This window comes from Seriola dumerili, unplaced genomic scaffold (genome assembly GCF_002260705.1).
Source record: "Seriola dumerili isolate Sdu_G_001 unplaced genomic scaffold, Sdu_1.0 BDQW01000388.1, whole genome shotgun sequence".
Lineage (NCBI taxonomy): Eukaryota > Metazoa > Chordata > Actinopteri > Carangiformes > Carangidae > Seriola > Seriola dumerili.
The window spans coordinates 888743-914923 of record NW_019174643.1 but is presented as its reverse complement, the minus strand read 5'-3'; the positions used below and the strand labels follow the sequence as shown (position 1 = coordinate 914923).

Sequence of the window (26181 nt, the reverse complement as noted above, 5' to 3'; positions counted from 1 at the left end):
TTGTCACTTTGTTACAGTGAAATCCATCGACATCTCAATGCTCCATCCATGTTGTTTTGAAGCTGTTACCAGGTGCAGTCAGAGCTTCATGCACATGTTTATAAAGATAACATTTTTATAATATTAGATAGTTTATAATAGTCGGAGGGAACACAGTAGCAGTTCTATGTTTCCTGGACCAGGACTGGTGATGGTGACCTGGGCTCCACATGTGTTTTGTTAAAGCAGCCATGATGGATATCCGTTAGTCTGCTCGTGGTGACGACCCTAAAGGAAAAGAAAGATTTTGGTTTTAGTTAAAAGAGGAAGTCAGTGTCGCCTTTTTCTAAACAAACAATACCAACATATATTCTGTTTGTATTGTGAAGTTGTTGTCGATTGTGTCTTTGTCTTTGAAAAAGATCTGAATGAGAAATAATAAAAAGATAAAGAAGAAGAAATATAATGAGAATTTTTAAAAAGTTTTGCAACTGCTGAAATAATTTTTTTTTTTTTTTAATTTATGCAGATTTAATCTTCCATATAATATACTTGTCCTCCCTCCTACCAGGTGATTACTTAAACACACTTGGCAGCTGTTAATTAAATGAAGTTAATACCAGGTCAAGTCATTTCCAGTTAGTTACAGTGAAGTTGAATAATGGTTCAGTTTAACCCAGTCCAGGCCAGGCCAGGCCAGGCCAGGCCAGGCCCCTGCTGGTCCCTGAAGGTCATCCTGGCTGCGAATCCATCCACTGCAAATAAATCAGCTAAATTAAAATGGCAAAACTGCAGCTCGTTACAGAAAGGTCAGACACGTACAAGATGCTGGGGTCACAGTTTCTCCTCCCGCCTCTTCCTCTGTGGTGAACACAGTTTAATCAGCCTCATTATTGCTGAAGTGAGTGAACAAGTGAAAGTATTCAGACGTTCAGTTTTTGGGAATGACTGTAAATAACCTCAGATAATGTTCCTACTAACAAGCACCATGGAAACGGCCTCTGTCGGTTCAGTCAAGTATTTCCCGTCCACTTGAAAAGACTCGTAACCGGAGGTATTAATTTATCTGTCAGCTGTTGACAAAGGAGGCCACTGACTTTTCATTCTTACATCCTCAGTGCTCTGAGGTGACAGCGGCGTCAGCGGAGCGTCACTCCCTGACCGATAAACCCGCCGCTCTCTGCCGGCGGAGACAACCCGACAGCCGGTCACTCCCAGCGGCTCCGCGGCCCCATCCAGCATCCAGGACATGTGTCTCTCCGGCAGTGGTTTGTGAACTGTGTTTGAACTTGACGGGATGAAGAGCCACGAGTGTGTGTCTTTAGCCGCAGTGTGTGTGTGTGTGTGTGTGTGTGTGTGTGTGTGTGTGTGTGTGTGTGTGTGTGTGTGTGTGTGTGTGTGTGTGTGTGTGTGTGTGTGTGTGTGTTGCCTGGGAGTATTTTAAAGGTTTTAACCACCAGGATCTCCTGAGCTGGAGCAGTGAGTCAGCACTGAACATATATTTTTTCCTTCCCGGCTTCATTAGAAGTTAGTGACTGTAAGGCAGCAGCAGGAAACTCACCTCGCTGCTCCGTGGAGAAACTCAGACACGTTTATCAGACACAGCCTCTAAAATAAGGAGCCGAAATGATGCAGAAAAAAAGATCCGACGATGTTTTGAGTCCAGATCTCCGTGTGTCTCTCTTCATCTGTCTGTCAGACTTGTGGCTTTTTGTCAGCAGTTCTCTCAGACTTCTGCAGTGTTTGAAATGATGCAGAGATGTTGCTTTCTCAGGTATGAGACTAATCGTCATGTGACCAGGTGTGAGTGTCTGGAAGAGACTTTTTGGATTCACATCTTTTTCCTAAACAGCAGCCATAAAGTGTTCAGGTGAGGAGGCTGCAGGAAAACGCTGCGCTGGATGAAATCGTCCCGACACTTTTGCAGATGCTGGAAATCTGTCGTCACGTTTAATTCACGTTTAATCCACAATCGCGTTTTGACGACTTTTCCAGAAAGACTCATCGCGGCGTGTGACTGTTTCATGAATCCTCTGTGGCTGTAAACAGAGATCCCAGACTCCGGTGATCACAGTGATGATTTGTCTGATGATTTCTTTGCATGAGAGCTTTTATTCTAACTGTTGAAATCAGAGGATGTGGCAGAAGAGCTGTTTGCGGAGGTAGATCTGTGCAGTGTCTGGTGGATTTGCATCAACCACAGTGTCAGTGATGTATTTTTAACAGATCCGTGGCAAATTGCAAAGTAATTGAGAATGTTTGACACAGAATCTGTAACTACCGTTTCATTAGAGATCAACACACACACACACACACACACACACACTGACGACACACCGTGAGTTAGTGCGACCAGCAGGCAGCTGCTCTTTTCTTTTGTTCCCCAGTTTTCTGTCACATCTGCATTCACACTGTGGCGCCTCCCAGCTGCTGCAGAGTCAGGCCTGTTCACGTCCTCCAACCCACCACAGCGGGTACAGGGTGTTTTAGCATTTATTTTAATTCTTCATGTTCAGATGACAGAGCCTCCAAAAATATCTCTCTGTGCTCCATCAGCATTTTACTCCCCCCCCCCCCCCCCCGAACCAATTACAGCCTTGTTGAAATGCAGATCTGTATCTCAGAGGCAATAATAGGTTCAGTTTACGGTGTCAGACTGAGTCCTAACCCACATCTGTGACATTAGCGTATCTGTCGAGCCGCTCACAAACAGGAATATCGTGTTTGAGGAAGTGGGTTAGACTGTGTCACTTTCCTACTGATGTAAATACGATTCAGACACTTTGAATGAATAAAGATTCTCCGGTCTGACGGACGCAGAGGAGGCTGGGCTTCATATTCGGGATGTGATCACACCGATACTTTGTTTTGTTCTCTGGGAAATTTGGTTAAAAAATGTCACCGTGTGATTTATGACTTCATTACCTGTGTGCGTTTACAGAAGGTGTTGGTTACCTGTAAACTCTTATTGTGGAGGAGCCGAGGAATCAAAAGCAGAGCTGAAAACAATCAGGGCAATAATCAATTAGTCAATCGGAATAAAGTTAATCATCATCTGTTTTTATGATTGGTTAATCATTAAGTCTTTTTCTAGAAGAAATGAACAAATATAACCCAAATCACAGAACCAAACCAAGCCACTACCTTTTTTATGGTGACCATGGCAACTGAAGTCCCGTGCGCGTGTCGCCATAGCGGCGCTATTTCAGGAGGGTTGAAGAAACGACCTGTGAGGAGTCTGGTGCCTCACAGACTGGTACTGGATCCAACCGGCCGCCGAACCCGTCCCTGCTCACAGGAGTCGAACCCACTGATCTCTAGTTAAAGGTAGTGAACTCTGCAGAGCTTTCACTGACCTCCTCACGTGTTTGCACCAGTGAGGAAACAGCTGGAAGTGAACATCTGTGCAGTTTGTTAAAGGTGTTCAGATGTGAGTTCAGACTGTTCTCGTCTTGGACCAGAACTTTTTCAAAGATGTCCAACTTTAAATAGTCGTTCAGTTTCTTTTCTGTTCTTTTCTTTTCTTTTCTTTTCTTTTCTTTTCTTTTCTTTTCAAAGCAGCAGCAGCTTCAGTAACTACTTACCGGCAGACACACACACACACACACACACACACACACACAGATTGTTATCTGCATCTCTTTTATTTTGACGACTTCCTCTTGCTCCTGAGAAATTAATCCCATGCCGCTGAGGAAAATGTAAAACAATCCAAATGCATCTGTCTTCAGCGCTTACTCCCAGAATAAACAAACGTGGGGTAATTACGGTGCAGTAAGTCAACGTGAGAAAACCTACACAAATCAACACACGCAAATTGGTAAACAAGCGAAGGTTCTCCAGGAAGCAGTGGTTCATGGGGATTACACGTATTAACGAGACACTAATACTGTGCGATGAGGCTTATCCGTGGTCTGAATGCTGGTTATTGTGCTGAATGTGCGGAGAGTCACTAATCTGCACTGCTTCACCCGGCCGCCCGTCCATCACCGCCTCCCACTGTGTCAGTTCACTTTCAGGTTGGAGGGTTTTTTATCACTGCTAAAAAAAAGAAAAGAAAGAAAAAACACCCACACACACACACACCTACAGCACAGAGCTGCTGTCTGCTGGTTCACAGCAGCACCTCACATCTCAGACAGACTCAGGTGACGCTGAGACGCCTTCATTCCTTTAGTCAGGTGCAATATTCAACTTTTGGTCATGAACACAGTTTTTGGGATAAAATGAAGTGATGACATTTTATATCCAAATGATGGTCAAAGGTCAACTTCACCGTGACATCACTATGTTCAAAAACACCTTTGGCCATTACTCAAAGCTGTAACTCGGGGAGATTGTGATGATATTTCCTGCAACATGGTGAGGCATTAATTCTAGTTCAGCCTGTATTTGGCACATTATAATTTGGCACTTTTAATAGTATACTGAGTTAGCTGTTAGCAGTTTCTGTTTGCAATTAACCCATCTATGCTGTCACTGGATTAAGAGTGCCAGCTCTGAAACAAGCTGCGGTGGTCGGCATCAAAGGGTTTTTTAGGACCTGTGTGTGACGACCGCTGCTGCTGCTGCTGCTGCTGCTGCTGCTGCTGAATGTTAATAAATCAGGAGATGAAGAGTCAAACTTTCATTGTCGCTGCTTTGTTAAATATAATATACTTATAGAGATAATGCTAATTAATTATTCCTCTCCACATCGCTCTCTTCTACTCTCACTAATGTTCCAGCTCCACTGAAGTCCACAGTTTCAGGTTGACTTCTCTCACATCACTTGTATTTCCTGCTGCTGTTGATGTTCCTCTTCCTGCTCGTCCTCACAGTCCCAACCCTCTCTTCTCTTTTTCTTTTCTCCAGACAGGCCAGATGAATCCCATGACACAGTTGTACTACAAGAAGGTGAGTGACGACATTATATTGACTTACATTGATTCTCTTAAAATTAAAACGCCTGAAAACACACTTCCTGCGTTGTTAGTGCGTTTTCAGGCGACACAAATGTTGGATTTCTTTTCATAACAAATTAATTTCTGACTTATTTTTGACAGAAAATGTCAGTCTCCACATGCAGCTGCTAAATTGGTTAAAAAAATATATATTTATCACCCAATAACACGGGTGCTGAAAAGAAAACCGAGCCACTAAAACCAGGTCTTAAGATGCGACGACTTGTCCTCAGGCACCGAAGTCTGAGACTGTCATCGGTCCTCAGAGAGATAGAAGTACAGGAGAGGACACACACAAACTCTGTTGTTTTCACTGTGCTCTGTAATGATCACATGTTATTCACTGTAACTTCATGGTCACTTCACCACTAAATCCATGTTTTGAACAGCAGCCGCTGCTGCGTGACCTGTGTGTTGTTCAGCTCTAATTACGATGACGGATGATGTCGACTGTGATTTTGAAGGCTTGACTTCTAAGATAGAATATCCACCACTGCGTGAAAAATGACTCCTGCTCCTATAAACCGGACTGAGAAGAGAGAGTTTCATTTTTGTGAATAAACAAACAGCTGATTTATTTGCCTTATAAGCCGGTTTAAGCCCTGAACCAAACAGTGGGAGTCAAATATTTATAGTTTCAGCTTGTTAGCTGTGCAGTGTCACTTTGCTGTCTCTGTACCGCTGCTGTATTTTTAACATCATGTGGCGTTTTGATGTTTTCAGCCAATGAGAGGCAATTAACCTGCAGTCAGACACTTTCCAGACTACTGATTCAGATAAGCCTGTGTGTGTGTGTGTCGGCACATTTCATCCTGTATTAACTGATGCAGGTCTTTCAAAGGAGCTATTTGTAAGTTTTTGCTATTGCTACATAGCTAGCGTTAGCATTAGCAGCTGTTTACTTACCAGTCTAGAAGAAACGTTGCGAGTTCCTGCATCAAACTGGGGGAAACAACCTTTTTGTTTTACTTCTACTTCTATCACTTCTTTTCTTCTACTGAATTTAGCATGCTAAGCAGCTAGCTCCAACCCGGTCAGCCCTTCTTTTTCCAATCATTTTCCGATACCGAGTCACTGCAGTGTCCGGTCTACCCTAAAGAAGCAGTGCTGCTCATAGGACGTATAATAGCAACAGCAAAACTTACATATGGCTCCTTTAAATGAAACTAGTTACTTGAAGTCTTTCTAAGGTTTGTTTAAAGATTTATACATTAGTAATTATTTTTGTTTTCTGTATTTTTAATTATTTTTAAGTGACAAGAAGCTATATCTGATGTTTTTGAATTAATGTATTAGGTCTAGAGGCTCAATATTTCAATAAGATGAGGTAGAAATTAAACTGAATATGCTGCATTCTGAATAAAATTTCATTTTAATGTGCACAAGACTTTGTTGACCTACTGGTGGTTTGATAAGAGTAAACACACGGTGCTTTAAAAATCTGAATAATGTCATTTTTGTATGTTGTTTATAAATTGATGGTTGATACTGGACAGTTAACATGGCTCAAGATCTATGTGTTATATGTTATATGGTCTATGTGTTATGCACCTTAACCTTTTACCCACCAGATGCCTCTAGAGCAGGTGTTTTAACCTGTTTTCAGTTGACTTGCTTTGCTTGTACATCGAATCTTCTCCTTTCTGTCACTCTGAAAGTGAACCCTTGTTGTTCCTGACCTCTGACCTCTCTGTAAAGGTGGTCAAGATAAACAGAAATACAACAGAAAACTTTTAACATCTTTCCTCTTCTGTCGTCATTGTTCTTGTTTTTGTTGTTAGGCGACATATTCGCCGTACCGCGACCGCATCCCGCTTCAGATCGTCCGGGCTGAGGTGGAGCTGTCTGCGGAGGAGAGGGCCTATCTCACCGCCGTGGAGAAAGGTACAAACAAACACAGCCATCCATCCACTCATAGTTCCTAATCCACTCACCTGTTAAACGATGCTGAGTTGATGCGTTGTGATGGCTGAGCAGCAGCAGCAGCAGCTGGTCGGTCAGACTCTGCTGTAGCCTGCAGTTCACAGGTGTCATCTCAGGTGCTGCTGCAGATGCTTGTCCTGACACTTGTCCTTGAAAACCAAACTGTTCGCTCAGCACGAGGACCACATTCAAACCACGACCTTCCTGTTTGGTGCCGGGCGATGTTATAAAAACAAAATGATCACAGGAGTGTTTGAATGGTCTCAGACTCCACCCACTCAGGAAGCAATCTGTATCCAGGAAGTGATGCTCATGTTAAAGGAGCTGTTTCTAAATTTTGCTAGTGCTACATAGCCAACATTAGCATTAGCAGCTGTTTACTCACCCTTCTAGAAGAAATGTCGTGAGTTTATTCATTTTTGCTTCTATTTCCACCATTTCTTTACTTCTACTAAAGTGAGCACGCTAACCAGCTAGCCCCAACCCAGTCGGCCATTCTCGTCATTTTCCGATACCGAGTAACTGTAGTCTCCGATCTGTCCTAAAGAAGATGATAGATCAAGCTTTGCATGCTAACCATAGCTATGTAGCAACAGAAACACTTACATGTATCTCTTTTTAATCATATGGTAACCACGGTAACCAAACTACCAGTGCATGAACAGCTGGTTTTAGGCCCAAAGATAATGAATCATTTTAATCTGTGGGAACTAAGAAACTGAAAACCACCTGTCTCCTCCCGCCCCTCTTCTCTGTCCAGGTGACTATGCAGGCGTCAAGCACGCCCTGCGCGAGGCGGAGGTCTACTACAACATGGACGTGAACTGTCTGGACCCGCTGGGCCGCAGCGCGCTCCTCATCGCCATCGAGAACGAGAACCTGGAGATCATGGAGCTCCTTCTCGACCACGGCATCCACACGGGCGACGCCCTGCTCTACGCCATCAGGAAGGAGGTGGTGGGCGCCGTCGAGCTGCTGCTGTCACACAGGAGGCCCAGCGGCGAGAAACAGGTGTGTGTGTGTGTGTGTGTGTGTGTGTGTTTAAACAAAAGAGAGAGAGTACTCCATGGATGTATGTTAATCTGTTTCATCCAGGAGCTTTCAGGCATGCACATGTTTGCGTTTACTCATCCGTGAATGTGCGCCTGTGTGTATTTTTCCATTTTAATGTGTGTGTGTGTGTGTGTGTGTGTGTGTGTGTGATGATGTGTCGTAGAGCCGTTCATTGTAATGCTCCACGCCACGTTCTGCTGAGAGAAGGGAAAATTAAAGAGCTCGCTTTATAGACACACTGTGAAATAGGATTTACAGACAGACAGTGTATTTGTCTGCCTTCACATTTCTGTGTGTGTGTGTGTGTGTGTGTGTGTGTGTGTGTGTGTGTGTGTGTGTGTGGCAGAGTTGGGTTAACATGTAGGTGTGAAGGGGGCTCGAGGAGGAGAGAGAGGAAGCAAGAAGAGTGAGAGAGATTGAGAATCATAAGGGAGTAGAGCTAAAGAGAGAGAGAGGGTGAGAGACATAGGACAAGGACAGAGATCAGAGAGAGAGAGAGGATGGGTCGGGAACAGGAGGATATTTTAAAATAAATAAAGAAGAAGATAAGAGAGGAGAAACAGAGACTTCTTCTTTTACATTAATTCTTGGACCGTCTGAGGCTGCGAGGTGCCACATCACCATGGCAACCAACCCTTGGCCGAAGCAGAGGATTGTGGGAAGGTTTTGGTCGCCTCTCAGCTGGACGCGGATGGGAACAAATCTGTTCTCGCTGCGTTTCTGTTTCTCTTTTTCCTTTTTTTTTTTTCTTTCTTTCATATTTTTTCTCTCGTGTTTTCCACTCGTCCTTCTCTTCAGTCCTTTTCTCTTCTCTCTCCTCTCTGTTGTTTTATTCACCACAGACAGAGATGACAGACACACAGCCTCTGTCATCATGCTCTAAGACGTAAATGATCAGAGAGACTTTTCCACTCAGATATTTATTAATATTAAACTGTTTTTATCATTTATAGATTATTAAACAGGAGTTTAATTCCATTATTAGCATCTGGAAATAAAATGATTTGATATTTTACAATAACAACGACATTTAAGTAGTGACCAGTGTTAATAATGATTATAATTCTTAACTAGGAAGTGCAGATGTTTGCGTTACTGGTGGATGTGACGTTAATAATCGTCCACAACAAACAGCTCAGCGACGGACACGAGCTGAAGCTGAAAGTTCATGAAAAGATTCCAGTTTGCTCTGGAGGAAAATAAACTCAGTGTGCAGCGTCAGTAAAAACACAGACGTCAGCGCTCTAACGAACTGCAGCACTCCGCCACAGGAGCCAGATATTTTACCTAAAAGAAAAATATCGCAGATCTCCTCGTTTTTTTTTTAGCTTTTTATGACTTTTAACGATCTTTCAAATCCAACGTTTGTTTGTGTGTGTAACCACTGCATGAGTAAAAGTGGCTGTTCATGTGTGTTCCTGCATGTGATACCTATATTAAGAGCTGAATGTGTGTGTTCATGTGTGTTCGTGTGTGTGTGTGTGTGTGTGTGTGTGTGTGTGCGTTTTCCAAACTGCTCTCTATCAGCTGACAGGTAGAGTCGATGCCTTTTATCTTCTCTTGCAGAGCAAAACTGTTGACCTTTCTGCCGTCCTCTCCATCTGACTCAACCTGACTCCCCCTCTCTCTTTTATTACCTCTCTCTCTCTCTCTCTCTCTCTCTCTCTTCATCCTCCTCCCTCGCTCCCTCTTTTTTTCATCCGTCATCCCTCCGTTCATCACTTCTCTCCCTCTCCTCTCCTGCTTCATGATTAACTACGAGCAAATGCAGTTTTCTACATCAACGGCTCAAGGGAAATGGAAGGAAAGAGGCAGCGAGGCTAGGAAGGAAGGAAGGAAGGAAGGAAGTAGAGGAAGGGAGGATGAAATCTGAAGAGAAAGGGAGTTGCATGAATGAAGGAGGGAGATAACAGAGCGAGAGAAAGAGAGATGGTGACACTCGAGCAAAGCCAAATAAAAAAAAACCGTGAGAGCGAGGGAATAAGAAATGAAGGAGGGATAGAGAGAGGAATAGTTACAGAGAGAGAGAGAGAGAGGGAGCTATGCAGATGAGGAGAGGTTTTACAGACTCGCTCTCTCACTTTCCTTTGATGTGTGAAGTGTGTGAAAAAAAAAGATTAAGTGTGTGTGTGTGTGTGTGTGTATGTTGCAGAAGTCGAAGATAATTTTTGGTTGTTTTGATCTGAGTGTGTGTGTGTGTGTGTGTGTCAGTGTATCTATGGATGTGAAGACAGAAAGTGCAGGTAGAAGTCATTTTTAAGTTCTTTTTAATCCTGTATTTGTTTTTACTGAAAAACTAAAGAGTTAAGAAATAAAAAATGCAAAAATGAGTTGAGAGTTGGATCGGAAAAAGACAATGTGCAGCACAAACTTTCTGCCGTTTCTCTCTCTCTTCATCGATTTCTTTTAATGACTTCAGTTACAGAAATCCAGCAGCTCCTTTGTGGTTTGTTTTCTCGTTTTTCTCAAATTGCAAAAGATCCAGTTTAACGAAGGAAACTCGGCTCCTCCTGACGAACTGCAGACTGTTTTTATTTCTTTTTACTGCTGGTTGGAAACTGTGCAGCGGCAGCAGCAGCTCCTGTAGACTGCTGCCTGACTTCACCTCTCCCCTCCAGCTGGACGCTGACTCCCATATTTGTTCCCAGCGTTCAGTCCAGTGGGTTCCACGTCAGCTCGCTGCCATCAGCCTGTGAATGGGTGATTGAGATGATAATTACACAGCGCTTCAGATAAATGCGGGCCAAGATGAAAACGAGCCAAATTCAAACTCAATTTAGAGTCGGCAGTGAAATAGAAATAAACGTTTTGTGTAGATTTTATATCAAACTCTAAACTGAGGGAAGAAGATGGCATTAAAAAATAATTGGAAGACAAATTCTACATCTGCCGGTGTTCTGTAGCCGAGCAACAGAACATATTACACTTTGTAATAGGTTTTTCTGAGTCCCGTCAAATGTGAGACTGAACCCCCAGACTCAAGTTGGGCCGGATCCAAACTGTACTGACTCTTACAGGGTCAGGTAGGGTCCTGGTTTACTGCTGGTCTCTGGGCCAGCTGTCTACTACAGGAGAAAGACTAGTTCCTGTGATACGTTAAAGAAATAGCGGCTAATTATCCGTTTTTATCATATTTGACTCTGTGGTTTCGTTTAAATTCAGTTGTACCGTCAGTAGTTTTGTGGATTTTGCGTATATTTGTTAAAGATACATGATCATTTGACAGATTTCTCCAGTTTATTCATAGACGTGTCAGTACAGTCTGTCGTTGACCTCCATCCATGTGTTGATGACACCGCGACGCTGTCCGTGGTGCTGAAGACGGATTCATACAGACTCATCGTCTGATATTAAATCGTCTCACGTTTCCTGAAGACGTGAAGTTGTTGTTGTTAGAGTTATATGTTGCTTAGCGATGTTTGATTTCCATCACTATGGCAACGCGTTGGACTGTACACGGGCGCTGTAGCCGTCACAGACAGTCAGGACTGTAGTGATAGAATATACTTTTTCAAAATAAAAGAACCCAGTGTTTTCACCATTTATATTTACCTGTGTGTGTGTGTGTGTGTGTGTGTGTGTGTGTGTGTGTGTGTGTGTGTGTGTGTGTTCTCTGCCTGTCTCTTTAATCATTGTGTGATGTCCAGCCCGTGGCAGCTGTTCTCACACTCCTTATCATGCCAGGAAAAAGAAAAAAGAGAGAGAGAGATCAGATGAGGGAAAAAAGGTTTTGGGCAGGAGAAAGGAGGGAGAGCGAGAGAGGGAGTGGAAGAAGAGGAGAGAGAGAAAAGGAGGAGAGGGGAGGCGAAGACGGAAAAAACGAAGATGGCAGGAGGTTAGATGAGGAGAAAGACGGAGGAAAAAAAGAGTGAGGAGAGGATGAAGAGGGGAGGGATGCGGGAGACGGAGAGGTGGGAAAAGAGGAGGTGAGGAGAAGGAGGAGGTGAAACGAGGAAGATAGAGACAGAGTGGAGATGAGACGAGGAGGATGAGGAGAAGCACTCTGCTTGATCCTCCCCGTGAGAGATGAAAGAGTCCACACGTGTTCGCTCCACTCCTCCCTCCTCCCTCGTTCCCTCCTCTTCCTCAAGTCTGCTCCTCACACTCCTTCTGGTGTGTGTGTGTGTGTGTGTGTGTGTGTGTGTGTGTGTGTGTGTGTGTGTGTGTGTGTGTGTCAAGGCCCTATGTGCTGCGACATCCAACTGTGTCGTATTCATAAACACTATATAAAGGATTTACACAACAACACACTGCAGAGAAGTTGTTCCAGCTATAAATGTTTATTAATGTATTTATCAATAACTGTAAGTGGAGGCTGGTGTATAAACAGATAATAAATGACAATATTTGATTATTATTTCTACCAAATATCAATTACAAACACTTAAAATGTCCTTACAGCTACTTCTAACTACATTATAGTGACGTCTGACGACTTTATATATTATTTATTGAAGTTTAAATAATGTTTATAAATGATAAGAAGGAGTGTTAAATTAAAGTTTTACACTTGATTTGTTTCCATTCACTGCAGTCTTGTTCACATGTGTGTGAAAATATACAGGAAGTGGAAACAAAAATAAATCCTCAGAGCTTTAATGTTCAGTTTTGCTGTTATTGACACTAATTTGTCGAAGTTTTTATTGCACCAGACCGTCTGTTGTTTGGAGTTAATCCTCTCTCGACTTGTAGAAAATAAACCGTCCAGACACAGATGATCTCTGCTTCCAAAACAATCTTCCAGGATCCATTACATATGGCCGACAGTTTTGTTGTCGCCGCGGTTGTTGCCAGGCAACAGGCAGAGACTCCAGAAAGTCACTGCTCTGGGCCAAGAAACAGTCTGGTACACAACCCGCTGTTCAAGCCTTTTTACATTTTGGGTTTTGTACAGATTAAACAAACGAGACACAACGTGTTCATCAGCGAGCTTTAGAGGTGGATACTGTTACCGCTGGACAGGGCCATGCTAAGCTAAGCTAACCGGCTGTTGGCTATAGCGTCATACTTATTGTACAGACCTGAGAGAGGTATTGATATATTGATATATAGTCATCAACACAGGTTCAGGTTGTGGAACAAACAGGAAATGAACAGCAGTCATCCCATCATTTTTTACAGGAGGATAACACCTGTATTTACCTGTATTCTTTATTACTTTTCTCTAGTATTTATTCAGTTAAATAGCAACCAAACGACCAACATGATTTGTAGTGAACAGGCTCATACAACATTTGAATTAAAACACATCCTTCATATCTGTTCTCTCTCTCTCTCTCTCTCTCTCTCTCTCTCTTCCATCTACCTGTAACGGCGACCACCTGGTTTTTACTGTGTAATAAAGCAGCAGGTGTTCAGAGCCGCGTCAGTGAGGTACATAATGAGTTTTGGAGTGGATGTGATTTTAAATAAATGTACCTCTGCGGCGCCGTCCAATAGATTTCACTAATTTAATTTGTTTTATTCTGATTCAAGTGAATTTAATTTGACTCATCCTGCAGCTAATGTGTCCTTTGCTTAGAGTTGTTACCCTGACGTCACGGTGCCACACGGAGAGCTTCTTAAACGCACAAGAAGATCTTCTGAATTTTTGTTTTTTATGTTTAATGAGGGGTTTTTCACATAAATATGAAACTGACATCTGTTTATTAAATAATAGATTTCAGCCCCTCAGTATCATCTACTTGTCATGTAACGGTGGCTCTTCTTCTCCAGGTTCCTTCGCTCATGATGGACAGTCAGTTTTCAGAGTTCACCCCAGACATAACTCCCATCATGCTCGCTGCTCACACCAACAACTACGAGATCATCAAACTGCTCGTCCAGCGGAAGGTAATATCGAGACATTTAACAAATCATATAGAAAGTTAAACTGTTTAAAAAAGTGTTAATATGTGTTGACTTTGTTTGAATTTTTAAATCACTCATCAGGTATCAGCTGCGATGATTTATTGTGCTGTTACTGTATGTAGGTCACCATCCCCAGACCGCACCAGATCCGATGTGACTGTGTCGAGTGCGTCTCCAGTTCGGAGGTAAGTGATCATTTCTCTGCGGAAAATCAATATTTGAATAGACCGTAATTACTCAACAAGCACTGACATTTATTTTCAGCAGCTTCTCTGAACCGATCAGACGCCTCACATCTCCTCCGCCATGAATCAAAACCTCCTCTCCTCTGTTCACTGTGATCATTCGAACTGTGAAACACTTGCTCAGTTTTCATCTCGTGCTGCAGCTCATGTGACCAAACCATGGATGTTAAAACACTCTCATGGTATCATATGTAGGATAGGATCTTTTTCCTCTTCTTTACCTGTCCGTCCTTCTGTAGGTTGACAGCCTGCGGCATTCACGGTCCCGACTCAACATCTACAAGGCTCTGGCCTCGCCGTCTCTCATTGCGCTGTCGAGCGAAGACCCCATCCTCACCGCCTTCAGACTGGGCTGGGAACTCAAAGAGCTCAGCAAGGTACGGACGTCTTGCTCTGTTGTAGAAGCTGTAGTGCAGTATTTTTAACTGAGACAGAATTAGCCTCGTGATTTCTGCCAGTTTTTATTTCCACAATATACAGTTTGCTGTCAGATTAAATGAAACACCTACTTAAAGTGTCGGTCCACCAGGAGCCTCCAGAGCAGCTTCAGTCCTCATCGGCATCGATTCTCCGAGCACCCAAGTTGAACTGTGGTGGAGGGATGCAAGTGTTTCCTTCACTTGATCTTTTAAATGTGTTCGCCCTATTTAGCAGTGTGCTTCTTCTTTCTCTTCTTCTGCACTGTAACCACATAAAGGCTCGTAACTTATCATCATTTCTGTCACCAGTCCTTCAGGCTCAGTTTTATCTTGGGTAACAACAGCAGGAAATTCTCCTCTTCCATACAGAGCCTCCACAGTTCGGGCGTCAGACGAATTAATGCCAAATACTTCCTCTATTCTTGACCAGCAGTTGTAGAGAGCTGGAGACAGTGTCATCACAGATACTTCAGAAAGGTTTTCTACCACCCTCACAAGCTGTAACACCTTCCTCCTCTCAGGTGGAGAACGAGTTTCGTCAGGAGTACGAGGAGCTCTCACAGCAGTGCAAACGCTTCGCCAAAGACCTCCTGGACCAGGCCAGGAGTTCAAGAGAGCTGGAGACCATCCTGAACCACAGAGACAACGACCAGAGCGAGGAACTGGACCCCAGACAGTGCCACGACCTGGCCAAGCTCAAACTGGCCATCAAATACCACCAAAAAGAGGTAAGGGCTCGACCTTGACAGCTTCTATTTATGCAACAGGGAAAGGAAAAGAAGAGGAGTTTATTTTTTACACATGTTTTAGCCTCAGAGTATAAATATTTGTGTGTTCCTCGGTTAGTGAAAAGCTGACATTTTAAAGGAGCGTCTTTGTTCACCTGACAACGGCGATGTTGGGTTTAAGTGTCTGGAAATACTGCTGAAAACTGTGAGAGAATAGCCCGGTGCAGCATATGTGTCCTTGTGTATAGTTCAAATTATTTCTGAATGTGCATCTTCACTGGTCTCAAGTTTGGTTCTCAAATACCTGGAGAAACTGATGTAGCCGCTATACGTACAGCCACATTAGCTGCGTGGCTGTTGGGATGTTAAGAGTTGCAACGACTTTGGGACACGTTGATCTTCTGGCATTTATAGCACATGAGCGTACATGCTAGGTGTGCTAACGTACTAACATGCTGATATAAGCTGATCATTACATGCTAAAAAGCTAACATGCTTAAACATTATGCACTGTAAGTTTGCAGGGTAACATGCCAACCGTATCACTATTCCTATTGTTTCCATGCTAATATGCTAAATTAGCTAACATTGTTAGTATTATACAGTATATTAATTGCTATATATTTAGCTTGCTAACATGCCATGTCAATAACTGTGCAACAGCTGTTATATGCATGTGTCATGCTAACTGTAGGTATGCTAACGAGGTAGTTAGCTAATATTAGCACATTAGCAACATCAGTCTTTGTGTTGATTTGCATTTTAGGTGTATTGTTGTTCATTCTGTTGAAAATAGAAATAGAATAGAAATCTGCCCTAGTTACGTCTGTTAAAACACACACACACACACACACACACACACTCTTAAAAACACACAACCTTGTCTTTGAGGAATTGAGGGACTAGCTCGTCCCGTGGGATTTGTCAGAGGAGAGTGAGAAAGCAAGAGGCTGTTCACAATGGAAACAGACAGATTGAGGAAAGCAGCGAGCGGGTGAAGGACGGGGAGGAGGAGGGAGGATGAACGGGACTGAGTGAGATAATGAGCTGAACCAAGTGTGAGCGAATTCAATGCGAACAAACACGAAAGAGTGATTTAATGGGACAGAAAGAGGAGAACAGAGAGCTGGAGGGATCAAGCGAGCGCATGAGTGAGAAAAAGATCGAGAGTTTGACAACAAAACAGAGTTAGAAAAAAAAAAAAAAAAAACCCAAGGCGATCTCAGTCTCTCGCCGACCGTCGGCCTGTCTGTTCCCTGCTGTCTCCAGCTCTCTGAGACACAGAGATACTGCCAGACGGATGAAAGCAGAAGTGAAAGGACAGAGCGAGGGGAGGAGAGGAGGGATGACAGCAGCCACGATAGGTGGATGGATTGGGGGAGACAGGGAGGCATAAGAGCAGGGAAGTGAAGTGCTTTCACTCTCTGGAGCACGAGAGGCGACAAAAGTAAAGATCTGAGCGCTAGACGAGGCGGTGACATCCCCCCAGGTGGAGAAGGTTTTTGGTACGCGATTTTTAAAAACACGGCATCCTCATTACAACCGCCATTTTTTTTTTTCTTGCAAGAAAAATTACGAAAACACGACACACAGACGATGTCATCTAAAACAATCTTTTACTTATTTTCAAATGGCTTGAGTACAATTGTCCTGCAGGTTTGAAGTTCACCTCACAACACAGACATAAAATCCGAATTCTGGTTCTGATACCGAAGTGAACTTTATTGATACGTTGAGTTGAGGAATACAAAACATTTTATTTTTACTAAAGAAAAGACGAAACCTTGGGCTACCTTCCGCATGCTAACAAGCTAACATTTTAACCATAACATACTAGTTGTCTCCATACTAACATGCTAACACTTGCTGTTATGCATAATGTTACACGCTAATAAGCTAATGTTGGCAATTTAACCCCTTAATTTTGAGAGTGTCAGCTGTGTATACGTTCACATGCTAATTTGCTAAATGTTGTATGATAAGTATTGCATTCAAAATAGCATGTTCATGTGCTAAATGTACTGGATGTTACAAGCTAACAAGCTAACATTTTAACCGTTATATCCTAATTGTCTCTTACTAACTGTAAGCACGTTAACATGCTAGCACCTGTTGCTAGAATTTTACATGCTAATAAGCTAATGATGGCATATTTAACCTCCTAATTCTGAGCATATTAGCTGTTCACATGCTAATTTGCTGAATGTTGTATGATAAACATTACATTCAAAGTTTTTGCATGTTAATATGCTTAAAGTGGGCTCTACTTATATACTGGAGGTTACATGCTAAAAAGCTAACATACTGAACTCAGACCAAAAGCTAGCATGTCAATGTAAAAATGCTAACTTGCTAGTAGTGTTATAGGCTATATGGATGAATATGGATAGCATTACATATTTAATGTTGGCATATTCAACAGTGTCCATATTTACGATGCTAGCTGCACATAGGTAATTGTGCTAACTGTGTTTATGCTAAGCAGCCACATAAGAAGCTTTGCAAAGAACTTTGGCGAAAAAATAAATTCCAAAATAGTCAAAAATTGTGATTTTAGTAAGTCAAAGTAAACAAGAGTGTGAATTTGATCCCAGCCTTTGGGACCTGACAGCTTTCAATACTCAAAGACATCGACTGACAGCAGTGTGAACTACAAGAACTCTCTGTCAGATGACATACAGCACGTGTGCACGAGGCTTTTCAGAAGACGGAGAGGGTATCGATAAACACAGAGAACAGGAGGAGGGAGTGACTTTTTCGCCCTTGGAGGAACAGTGATGTCAAAAGATTAACGACGCTCGAGGGATGGATAAAGCCAGAGGGGGGAAGTGAAGTGCTTTTCCAGGCCGAAGGATTTAGGAGGACGGAGGGATGGATGGACGCAGGCGGGAGCGGTGACACGGGCGAAGATTTAGGAGGAACTTTTATGTCCCGGGCAGGCGGCGAACAAAGACGAAGGAAGAAGGGAAAGTGAAGGACGGATGGACGGATGAAGGGTGTCTTTCCCGAGTAGAATAGGGAGGAATGCTGAGGTGAATGGGAAAGAGATGAAGAGAACTGCTCACTTGCCCTTGTGTAGTAGTGAAGAGGTGATGATTTAATACATAATCTATGTCTGGTGAGGAGGGAGCGATGACTGTAGGCATTAGCATATAAATTGAGACTTTTTTTCTTTCTTTTTTTTATAAATAAAAAGCTTTAAATAGAGAATTCATTTTGTAGCCTAAACATCAACTGCTCATTGACCGGGACATTTTCTATTACCGCTCACATCTGGTGAGTGGTAATAGAAAATGACGTATACGCAGGGATTGCATCTGTATGTCATCATCACAGATATAACAGTCATTTGTAAAGGTTGGTTTACAGAGAAACAGAAGACATGAAGGCGATTTAAGCTTGGGGCAGGTGGTGTGTGTGTGTGAGTGTGTGTGTCTGTGCAAAACCCTTAAATAGAAACTGAAGGACATGAACAACCTCTTTTAATTGATTTTAGAATTGATATTCGAGCAGAAATCAGAGGAACTTTGTGTTTCATGCTGTTGGTGTAACAGCATCTCTGTCAATTTTAGGAACAAGGTCAACAAGTTCATTAAAAGACTGATTTTAATTGGGTTGATCCTGATTCATCAGAGACGGTTTTTGAGGAAAGAATCAGCTGAGGACAAACTTCAGTTTGAAGGTCGTCGTCGTGACAAACTGACAAACCTCCGATACTCGGCCTGTTTCCGGAGATGTGGATTGTGCGTTGGACATCATTTGTCTTTAGATGCATCAGTGTTGGACTATGAAGGAAGTTATCTCTCTATCATCTATCTAATCCAAGGAGCTGAAACTACAAGATAAATCATCACAGTGTGACGAAGCCGATCATTTCCAGTTGACTCAGTAATCATTAGTGTGTTTTCTATTTTAATATTTAACTGTAAACACATCTTACCCACACCGGAGCTGCAACACACAAATGTCAGAATTATAAATTGAAAAATGTTGGTTGTAAACAGTCGGAAATGTTTTTTTTTTCCCCCATTAATCAATTATCATCATTTGCTGTATAAAATTTCAGAAAAAGGGAAAATGGCATCACAGAGCACAAGTTGATCTCTGCAAATTGCTTGAATTTATCCAACTAATTAACCAAGAACCTGCAGAAATCCAGTTTATAACCTGCAGTTCTTGCTTCATAAATCAAATCAAGTTTATTTATAAAGCACATTTAAAACAATAAAATACAATGAAATAACGGAACGTGTTTCCAGCCAAAGAGGAGACGAGCGAGGAGCAGGGACAGTTTGAAATAAAAACACAGAGGCTAAAAGCTCAAGTTAAAATCATTAAGGAAATTATGTCTCGATAACGATTAATCATTAAAATTATTCATCACATTTCTGTCCCATTAATCGTCGAATCAGGAATCAGATAATATACCAGGCGGTCTTTATTAACGCTGCAAAACCAAGACAGCTGCGATCTGATTGTGAAGAGTTTCCCGCCGACTTCCTGTCAACGTGTTGTATATTTTATGACACATGGACGTACTAAGGACTTAGATGAGTCGAGCGTTTTCTCTTGATCCCAATAATCTTCTGGTATCAGTTCCATTCTCATCCCACCAACCGGTCATACTCTCCTCAGCGTGTTGCACCGCAGACAGCAACACAGTAATTAAATATCCGTCATGCTTCCTCGCGATGTGACTCACAGAAACTGAGAGGAAGCAGCCTAACAGTCTGTTTCTCTGCCTGCACTGAAGTGATGCATCCACCACACCTTGCTGGGAGGTATAATTGGCTGCAGCTCTGGCAGAGTGTCGTCCTTTGAGCGAGACTCGCACGGAAAAGTAGAAAGTCTTATGTTGTTTTTTTTTTTTTTTCCTGAACATCCCGTGGCGTTGTGGAAGCTGCAAGAAGCAACTCTCAGCTCTAAAATAAGACATGTTCTCAAATTTAGACCGAGGAGGAGGGGGGGGGATGAGGAGCGTGATGAGAAGATGTAAGGAATTAGAAAGCCACTGAGAGGGAAGGAAGCAGGGAGCACGAGGGAGCCGTCAGCGGTTAATAATAAGACATTTTAAATTGTTGAGGGGCGAGATGTAAAGGCAGAAGAAGACAGGGAGAGAGAGGGATGACGTGATGAAGAGGAAGAGAGCTATTACATAGAATATGTCCAGTATGTCGCCACCGAGGCAGCAGACAGCAGGGCCCGAGATACCGCACGTTCTTCTTCTCTTTGAAATCCTGTTTGATGTGTTGTTTACATTTTTCATGTTATTACAGGAAATTCCAGGTGTTTAGTTCGGCTTAATTGGAGCTGGATATTTATGGAAATGTTCCAGTTCCGGCACATGAGTGTCCATTACCATGTTTTCCAACAAACCCAGAGCTGTGTGTGATAGTTTTAATGCTTCATTAACTGGTAATCCACTATTTAATGTAAATCCTGAACATGATTTAAGGCCATAATGTTCATTTGATCCAATATAAAGTGAAATCTTAGAGTTCAGATGCAGCTTTCTTTATCCGTCGGACTCGAACTGTTTCTTCATGCGAACGCGTCCGGATCTCGCTCACAGTAAAAACTCCCGCTCAGACTTAAAGTCTGCAGACTGCAGCTGCCGCGACAAATGTGAATCTTGTTTGGCAGCTTTTGTCTCACAAGAGCGTTGGTGCCAATAAAAGTCACTTTACTGACAGAAACAGATGCAGGGAGGAAAACAGAGAGATGAGCGGAGATAAACAGAGACAGACAAAAAGAGAGAGAGACAGCTGTCAGCAGAAATCAGACATATTTCAGAGCGGTTGTTAAAGAGAGAGACAGAGGAGGAGAAGAAAGACGGAGAGAGAGAGTTAATGGACTTTTGGAGAGAGAGAGAGACAGATGTCAACAAAAATATGTTTTCTTAAATCGCTTGTCAAAGAGAAAACAGGGAAACGAGGGATGGAGGGAGATACTTCCCTGTCCGATGGACAGAACATGAAGAAGAAGTGATGTGTAAGAGGAGGACAAAAGGCAAGAAAGACAGGAAGCAGGAGAGAAGAAGAAAGGAGGAGATGTTTCTGTCAGACTCCTGGTTTTTATGTATGTTGATAGAAGATCTGTGTTGTCCTTGAGTTCATTTTAACAATAAGTGAGTGTGAAGAAATATTACTGTTAACGCCAACTGCTAGCCACCGCTAACAAAACATTGTTAGCCTAAATGCTTCAGATGGAGATCAGGTTGAAAACCTTCCAGCTGTTTGTAACGTATAAATGACGTAAACATAAAGAGGTTTAAAGAGGAAGTCGGCATTAGAGAGACAGACGAGGCAGATTTCTGGGTCTGTGTTGTCATGAATTCTTAGTTGTTTTATTTACTGTGAGATTATTTGCAAATATTTGCCGCTTTTAACGTCTTAGTCTTTGTCATTTTACTGGACAGTGATGAAACTGCTTTAATGACATCACACATGTAAAAGCCCAACAGGCGACATGAGGGGAGAATCAGCAGCAGATAGAAACTCTCTGTGCAACACCTTAGTTTCATGCTTCTTATTTCAAACCAGGTGAAATCCAATTGTCCCTAAGAAATAAATAAATAAACTAAACTAATTAATACAAAACATAAAAAACACACTGGTGACATATAGAAATTGTCTGAACTTTAAAACTGTAATGTTACCTATATACAGTACATGTATATATATATATATTATAGTCAAAGATGGCCGTCTTGTGAGGTTTGTTTTTGCATGTAGTTCTTTGAATGTCAGACAACATGTCCAGGTGAATCAGTGACAGTTGAACTCTGGGGTTTAGCTCGTGATAACGTGACATTTAAACACGCTGAGAGAGACGCGGCGCTGCAGGTGGATCTCATCATGTAGTTTCACACGTGACTCGTGTTGGAGTCTCTGCGTCGTGAGAGAGAGGACGCAGACAGGAACACCGGCCCCTGGACGCCATGACAACGACAGATGTTGACAAACAAACAGATGCCACATTAGCCTCTCCAGACACCCTTTATGTGAACGTGTGTGTGTGTGTGTGTGTGTGTGTGTGTGTGTGTGTGTGTGTGTCTCAGGAGACAGCTGATGAACACTGTCAGTACACTTATGTAAGCCTTCCACAAACTGCAGCCTCTCTCTCTCTCTCTCTCTCTCTCTCTCTCTCTCTCTCTCTCTCTCTCTCTCTCTGTCACATCCTTTACCTCCTTCGTCACCCTCTCTCCCTCCTCCCATCTCTCCATTACTCAATATTACAGCTTCACCTCATTTTTCCTCCTTTCCTCCCTCTCTCTTTCATCTTTTTCCTTCTTGCCAAATTAATTCACCACATCTCTCTCTCTCCCTCTCTCTCTCTCTCTCTCTCTCTCTCTCTCTCTCTCTGGATAACCTCCTCTCTACCTGTCGTCTGTGTTCATCTTCTCTCTGCGTGTGCGTTCGGTACGACGGAGGTTGAGGTGTCACACGCTGAGTGTTGCTACGGCGCTTCACCGGCACCAGGCTTTTAAGAGCTAATTATATAACACACACACACACTCACACACACACACACTCACACTGTGGATGTGTGTGTGTGTGTGTGTGTGTGTGTCTGCCTCATGTCGGACTGGTCCCAGACGCTGAACCCCTCGTTATGCCAGTGTGTGACTTTAGAAAGCAGATGTGTGACATGTTTATACAGATGTTGACCCGGCTCTGTGACCGCCCGCTCGTTGCCAGAACAACAACGATGCCAACGGCCCATTATGTTTTCATACCTTTTATACAACATTCCCGCCTCTACCAGGTTCTATCTGTGCGTCCATAAATATATTTACATGTTAAACTAAAACATAAATGTAAAAGTTATTCATGAAACCTCTTAGAAACCGGAACAATCTCATGTATTGTTTATATATGTATATGCTTATATTGTTTCATAAATATACATCATCCCAAAGCCTCTTCATATATGTTGATATTATAAACTGAAGGATCCAAGAGTCTGAGACCACTTTCCCTTTTTTTGTTTAAAATGAATAAGATTCACCAGTCGGTCTTCACTCCGACGTCACCTCTGGGTCGTGACCCCAAGAACCAGATCGAGTTGAACATTGTTATTGTGCACGTGTTAGCGTTTAGCGTTTAGCATTTACAGCCTCACAGGCCGCCAGACGCTCAGCGTTGTTAGTCGAAGAATGTTTCTGTGTGTGTGTGTGTGTGTGTGTGTGTGTGTGTGTGTGTGTGTGCGTGTTACGCTGTTGAATACACAACACAATGAGCACAATGCCGCAGTCGCATGTGTTGTTGTTGAGGGCTGAGGGGCTCCAACATGGCCGCCAGAGAGCGCATTACATCACCTGACAACCTTGAGTCGAACAGGACAAACTGTGATGTGTGTGTGTGTGTGTGTGTGTGTGTGTGTGTCAGTGTCAGTATTCTCCGATGAGATCAATGCAAATTACATCTCCAATATACTCCCCATTTTTCTCTGGGATCAATACATGCTGGACACACACACACACACACACACACACACACACACACACACACACACACACACACAGCTCCGACAGGCGGATGCCATACACTCCTCTCCGGCTCTGTCTTCTCCTTCATCATCCTCTTTCTTTCCCTCCCTGCCTCCATTTTCCTTTTTAACCTTCCGTCTCTGTCTCCTGGGAAATCTGCTCATCCGTTCAACGTGCCCTCCATCCCTCCATTTCTCCATCCCTCCATTTCTCCATCCCTTCATGTTTTCATCCTCCTCACCTCTCATTTCTTCCTCTCCTCTCTTTTCCTTTCCTCGCTTCTTGTTTCTGCTCCTCTCGTTTCCTCTGATCTTGTCTTGTTTCCTTTCCTCTCCTCTTGTCTCCTCTCATTCTTTGTTTGGTCCCTCTTGTTTTCTGTTTTTCTCTCCTCCTCTCCCATGGGGGGGAGGCGGGGGGGTAAAAGTGTGCGGAGTTACATAACGCCAAAGTAACTTTGGGTTTTGACTCAGTGGTTCCAACTCGATGGACCGCGTTAGCGGTTGTGCTAACGCTAACGCTCGCTCGCCCCATGGCCGCTGATTGTGTCTCCTCATGCTTCAGCTGGGTTCTCCACCTCTTCATGAACAGAGGATGCTGGGTGTTAGCCGCAGATTCACTGTGTCGTTGTCGTTGTGTCTTTGTGCTGCTGTATTTTATTTTACTGTGTGTCGGCCCGGTTCCCAGCTTTAGCTCTGTTTCTGTCTCAGTGAAAATCTTTCTCTTTGAAGGAGGAGTAACTCAGATTGAAGAGTTTGCTTCAGTCAGGTTGGATCTTACACGTCGATACAGCGAAGGTCCAGATGTGAGGCCGATGTTTGCGAATCCCTTTCGTTTCTATCTTTTAAAAGATCGAGGCAAGCCCCGTGTTTGGATCACACTGTATTATTCATGCTGAGATTATACGGACTGAGCCTTTAACGCTGTGTCATCCACTTCAAACACCTTTAATAATTAAGGCTGCCATTTAAATGGGAATTCTGTCTGCATGGATCATTGGTGTGAGGCAGCAGCACAGTGACAGGATAAACACACACACACACACACACACACACACACGCTGCAGTAACGTCGCCCCGGGGTCCGATGGTGTAACGATCAGCTGTATTGAAAAACCCGGGGGAAATCCCTCGTGAGAGAGCAGGAGAGGAGGGGAGGATGGACGGCTGAAAGAGAGAGAAACAGAGGGCTGGAAGTGACGGACAGATGAGAAGAAACGTGAACGGAGAAAAGAAAGGGTGAGGAGGAGAGACTCATACACTTCGTAGGGGATGTAAAAACAACCGTGTCAATCCAACACTTCATTTGAAAAGTTTAAAGAAACTGCACAAGCTTGAAGTTTTGACCTGGTGGAGTTTATTTCATCCTAACCTGATCCTAACCTGATCCTAACCTGATCCTAAACTAATCTTAACCAGATCTTAGCCAGATCCTAACCTGATCCTAACCAGATCCTAACCTGATCCTAATCTGATCCTAATCTGATCCTAACCAGATCCTAACCTGATCCTGAACTAATCTTAACCAGATCTTAGCCAGATCCTAACCTGATCCTAAATGGATCCTAACTGGATTCTAACTCCTTTCTGGTGTCACACTGATCCATTCTTGACCCAATCCCAGTCTAATCCTAGTCTGCTCCTAACCAGATGGCTCGGTGCTGGCCTGCGCAAAGAGATTCAGCTGGGTTCTCCACCTCTTCATGAACAGAGGATGCTGGGTTGTTAGCCGCAGATTCACTGTGTCGTCGTCGTTGTGTCTTTGTGCTGCTGTATTTATTTTTCTGTGTGTTCGGCCCGGTTCCCAGCTTTAGCTCTGTTTCTGTCTCAGTGAAAATCTTTCTCTTTGAAGGAGGAGTAACTCAGATTGAAGAGTTTTGCTCAGTCAGGTTGGATCTTACACGTCGATACAGCGAAGGTCAAATGTGAGGCCGATGTTTGCGAATCCCTTTCGTTTCTATCTTTTAAAAGATTGAGGCAAGCCCCGTGTTTGGATCACACTGTATTATTCATGCTGAGATTATACGGACTGAGCCTTTAGCGCTGTGTCATCCACTTCAACACCTTTAATAATTAAGGCTGCCATTTAAATGGGAATATCTGTCTGCATGGATCATTGGTGTGAGGCAGCAGCACAGTGACAGGATTAAACACACACACACACACACACAACACACACACACACGCTGCATGTATCGACCGGGGTTCCGATGGTGTAGACAAGCTTGTTGAAAAACCCAGGGAAATCCCTCGTGAGAGAGCAGGAGAGGAGGGGAGGATGGACGGCTTGAAAGAGAGAGAAACAGAGGGCTGGAAGTGACGGACAGATGAGAAGAAACGTGAACGGAGAACGAAAGGGTGAGAGGAGAGACTCATACACTTCGTAGGGGATGTAAAAACAACCGTGTCAATCCAACACTTCATTTGAAAAGTTTAAAGAAACTGCACAAGCTTGAAGTTTTGACCTGGTGGAGTTTATTTCATCCTAACTGATCCTAACCTGATCCTAACCTGATCCTAAACTAATCTTAACCAGATCTTAGCCAGACCTAAC

At 43.1% G+C, this 26181-nt stretch overlaps 1 protein-coding gene across 1 annotated transcript in view; it reads left to right on the top strand.

Moving 5' to 3' along the window:
* Positions 1 to 4842: 4842 nt before the first annotated feature.
* Positions 4843 to 26181, top strand: part of LOC111233323 (short transient receptor potential channel 5-like) — a 55749-nt gene continuing 34410 nt past the window's right edge. Inside the window, exons 1-7 of the mRNA XM_022761108.1 lie at positions 4843 to 4875; positions 6704 to 6806; positions 7606 to 7856; positions 13614 to 13730; positions 13871 to 13933; positions 14233 to 14370; positions 14934 to 15140. Of these exons, the coding sequence (XP_022616829.1) occupies positions 4843 to 4875; positions 6704 to 6806; positions 7606 to 7856; positions 13614 to 13730; positions 13871 to 13933; positions 14233 to 14370; positions 14934 to 15140 (912 nt within the window). The remainder of the gene's footprint in view (positions 4876 to 6703; positions 6807 to 7605; positions 7857 to 13613; positions 13731 to 13870; positions 13934 to 14232; positions 14371 to 14933; positions 15141 to 26181) is intronic.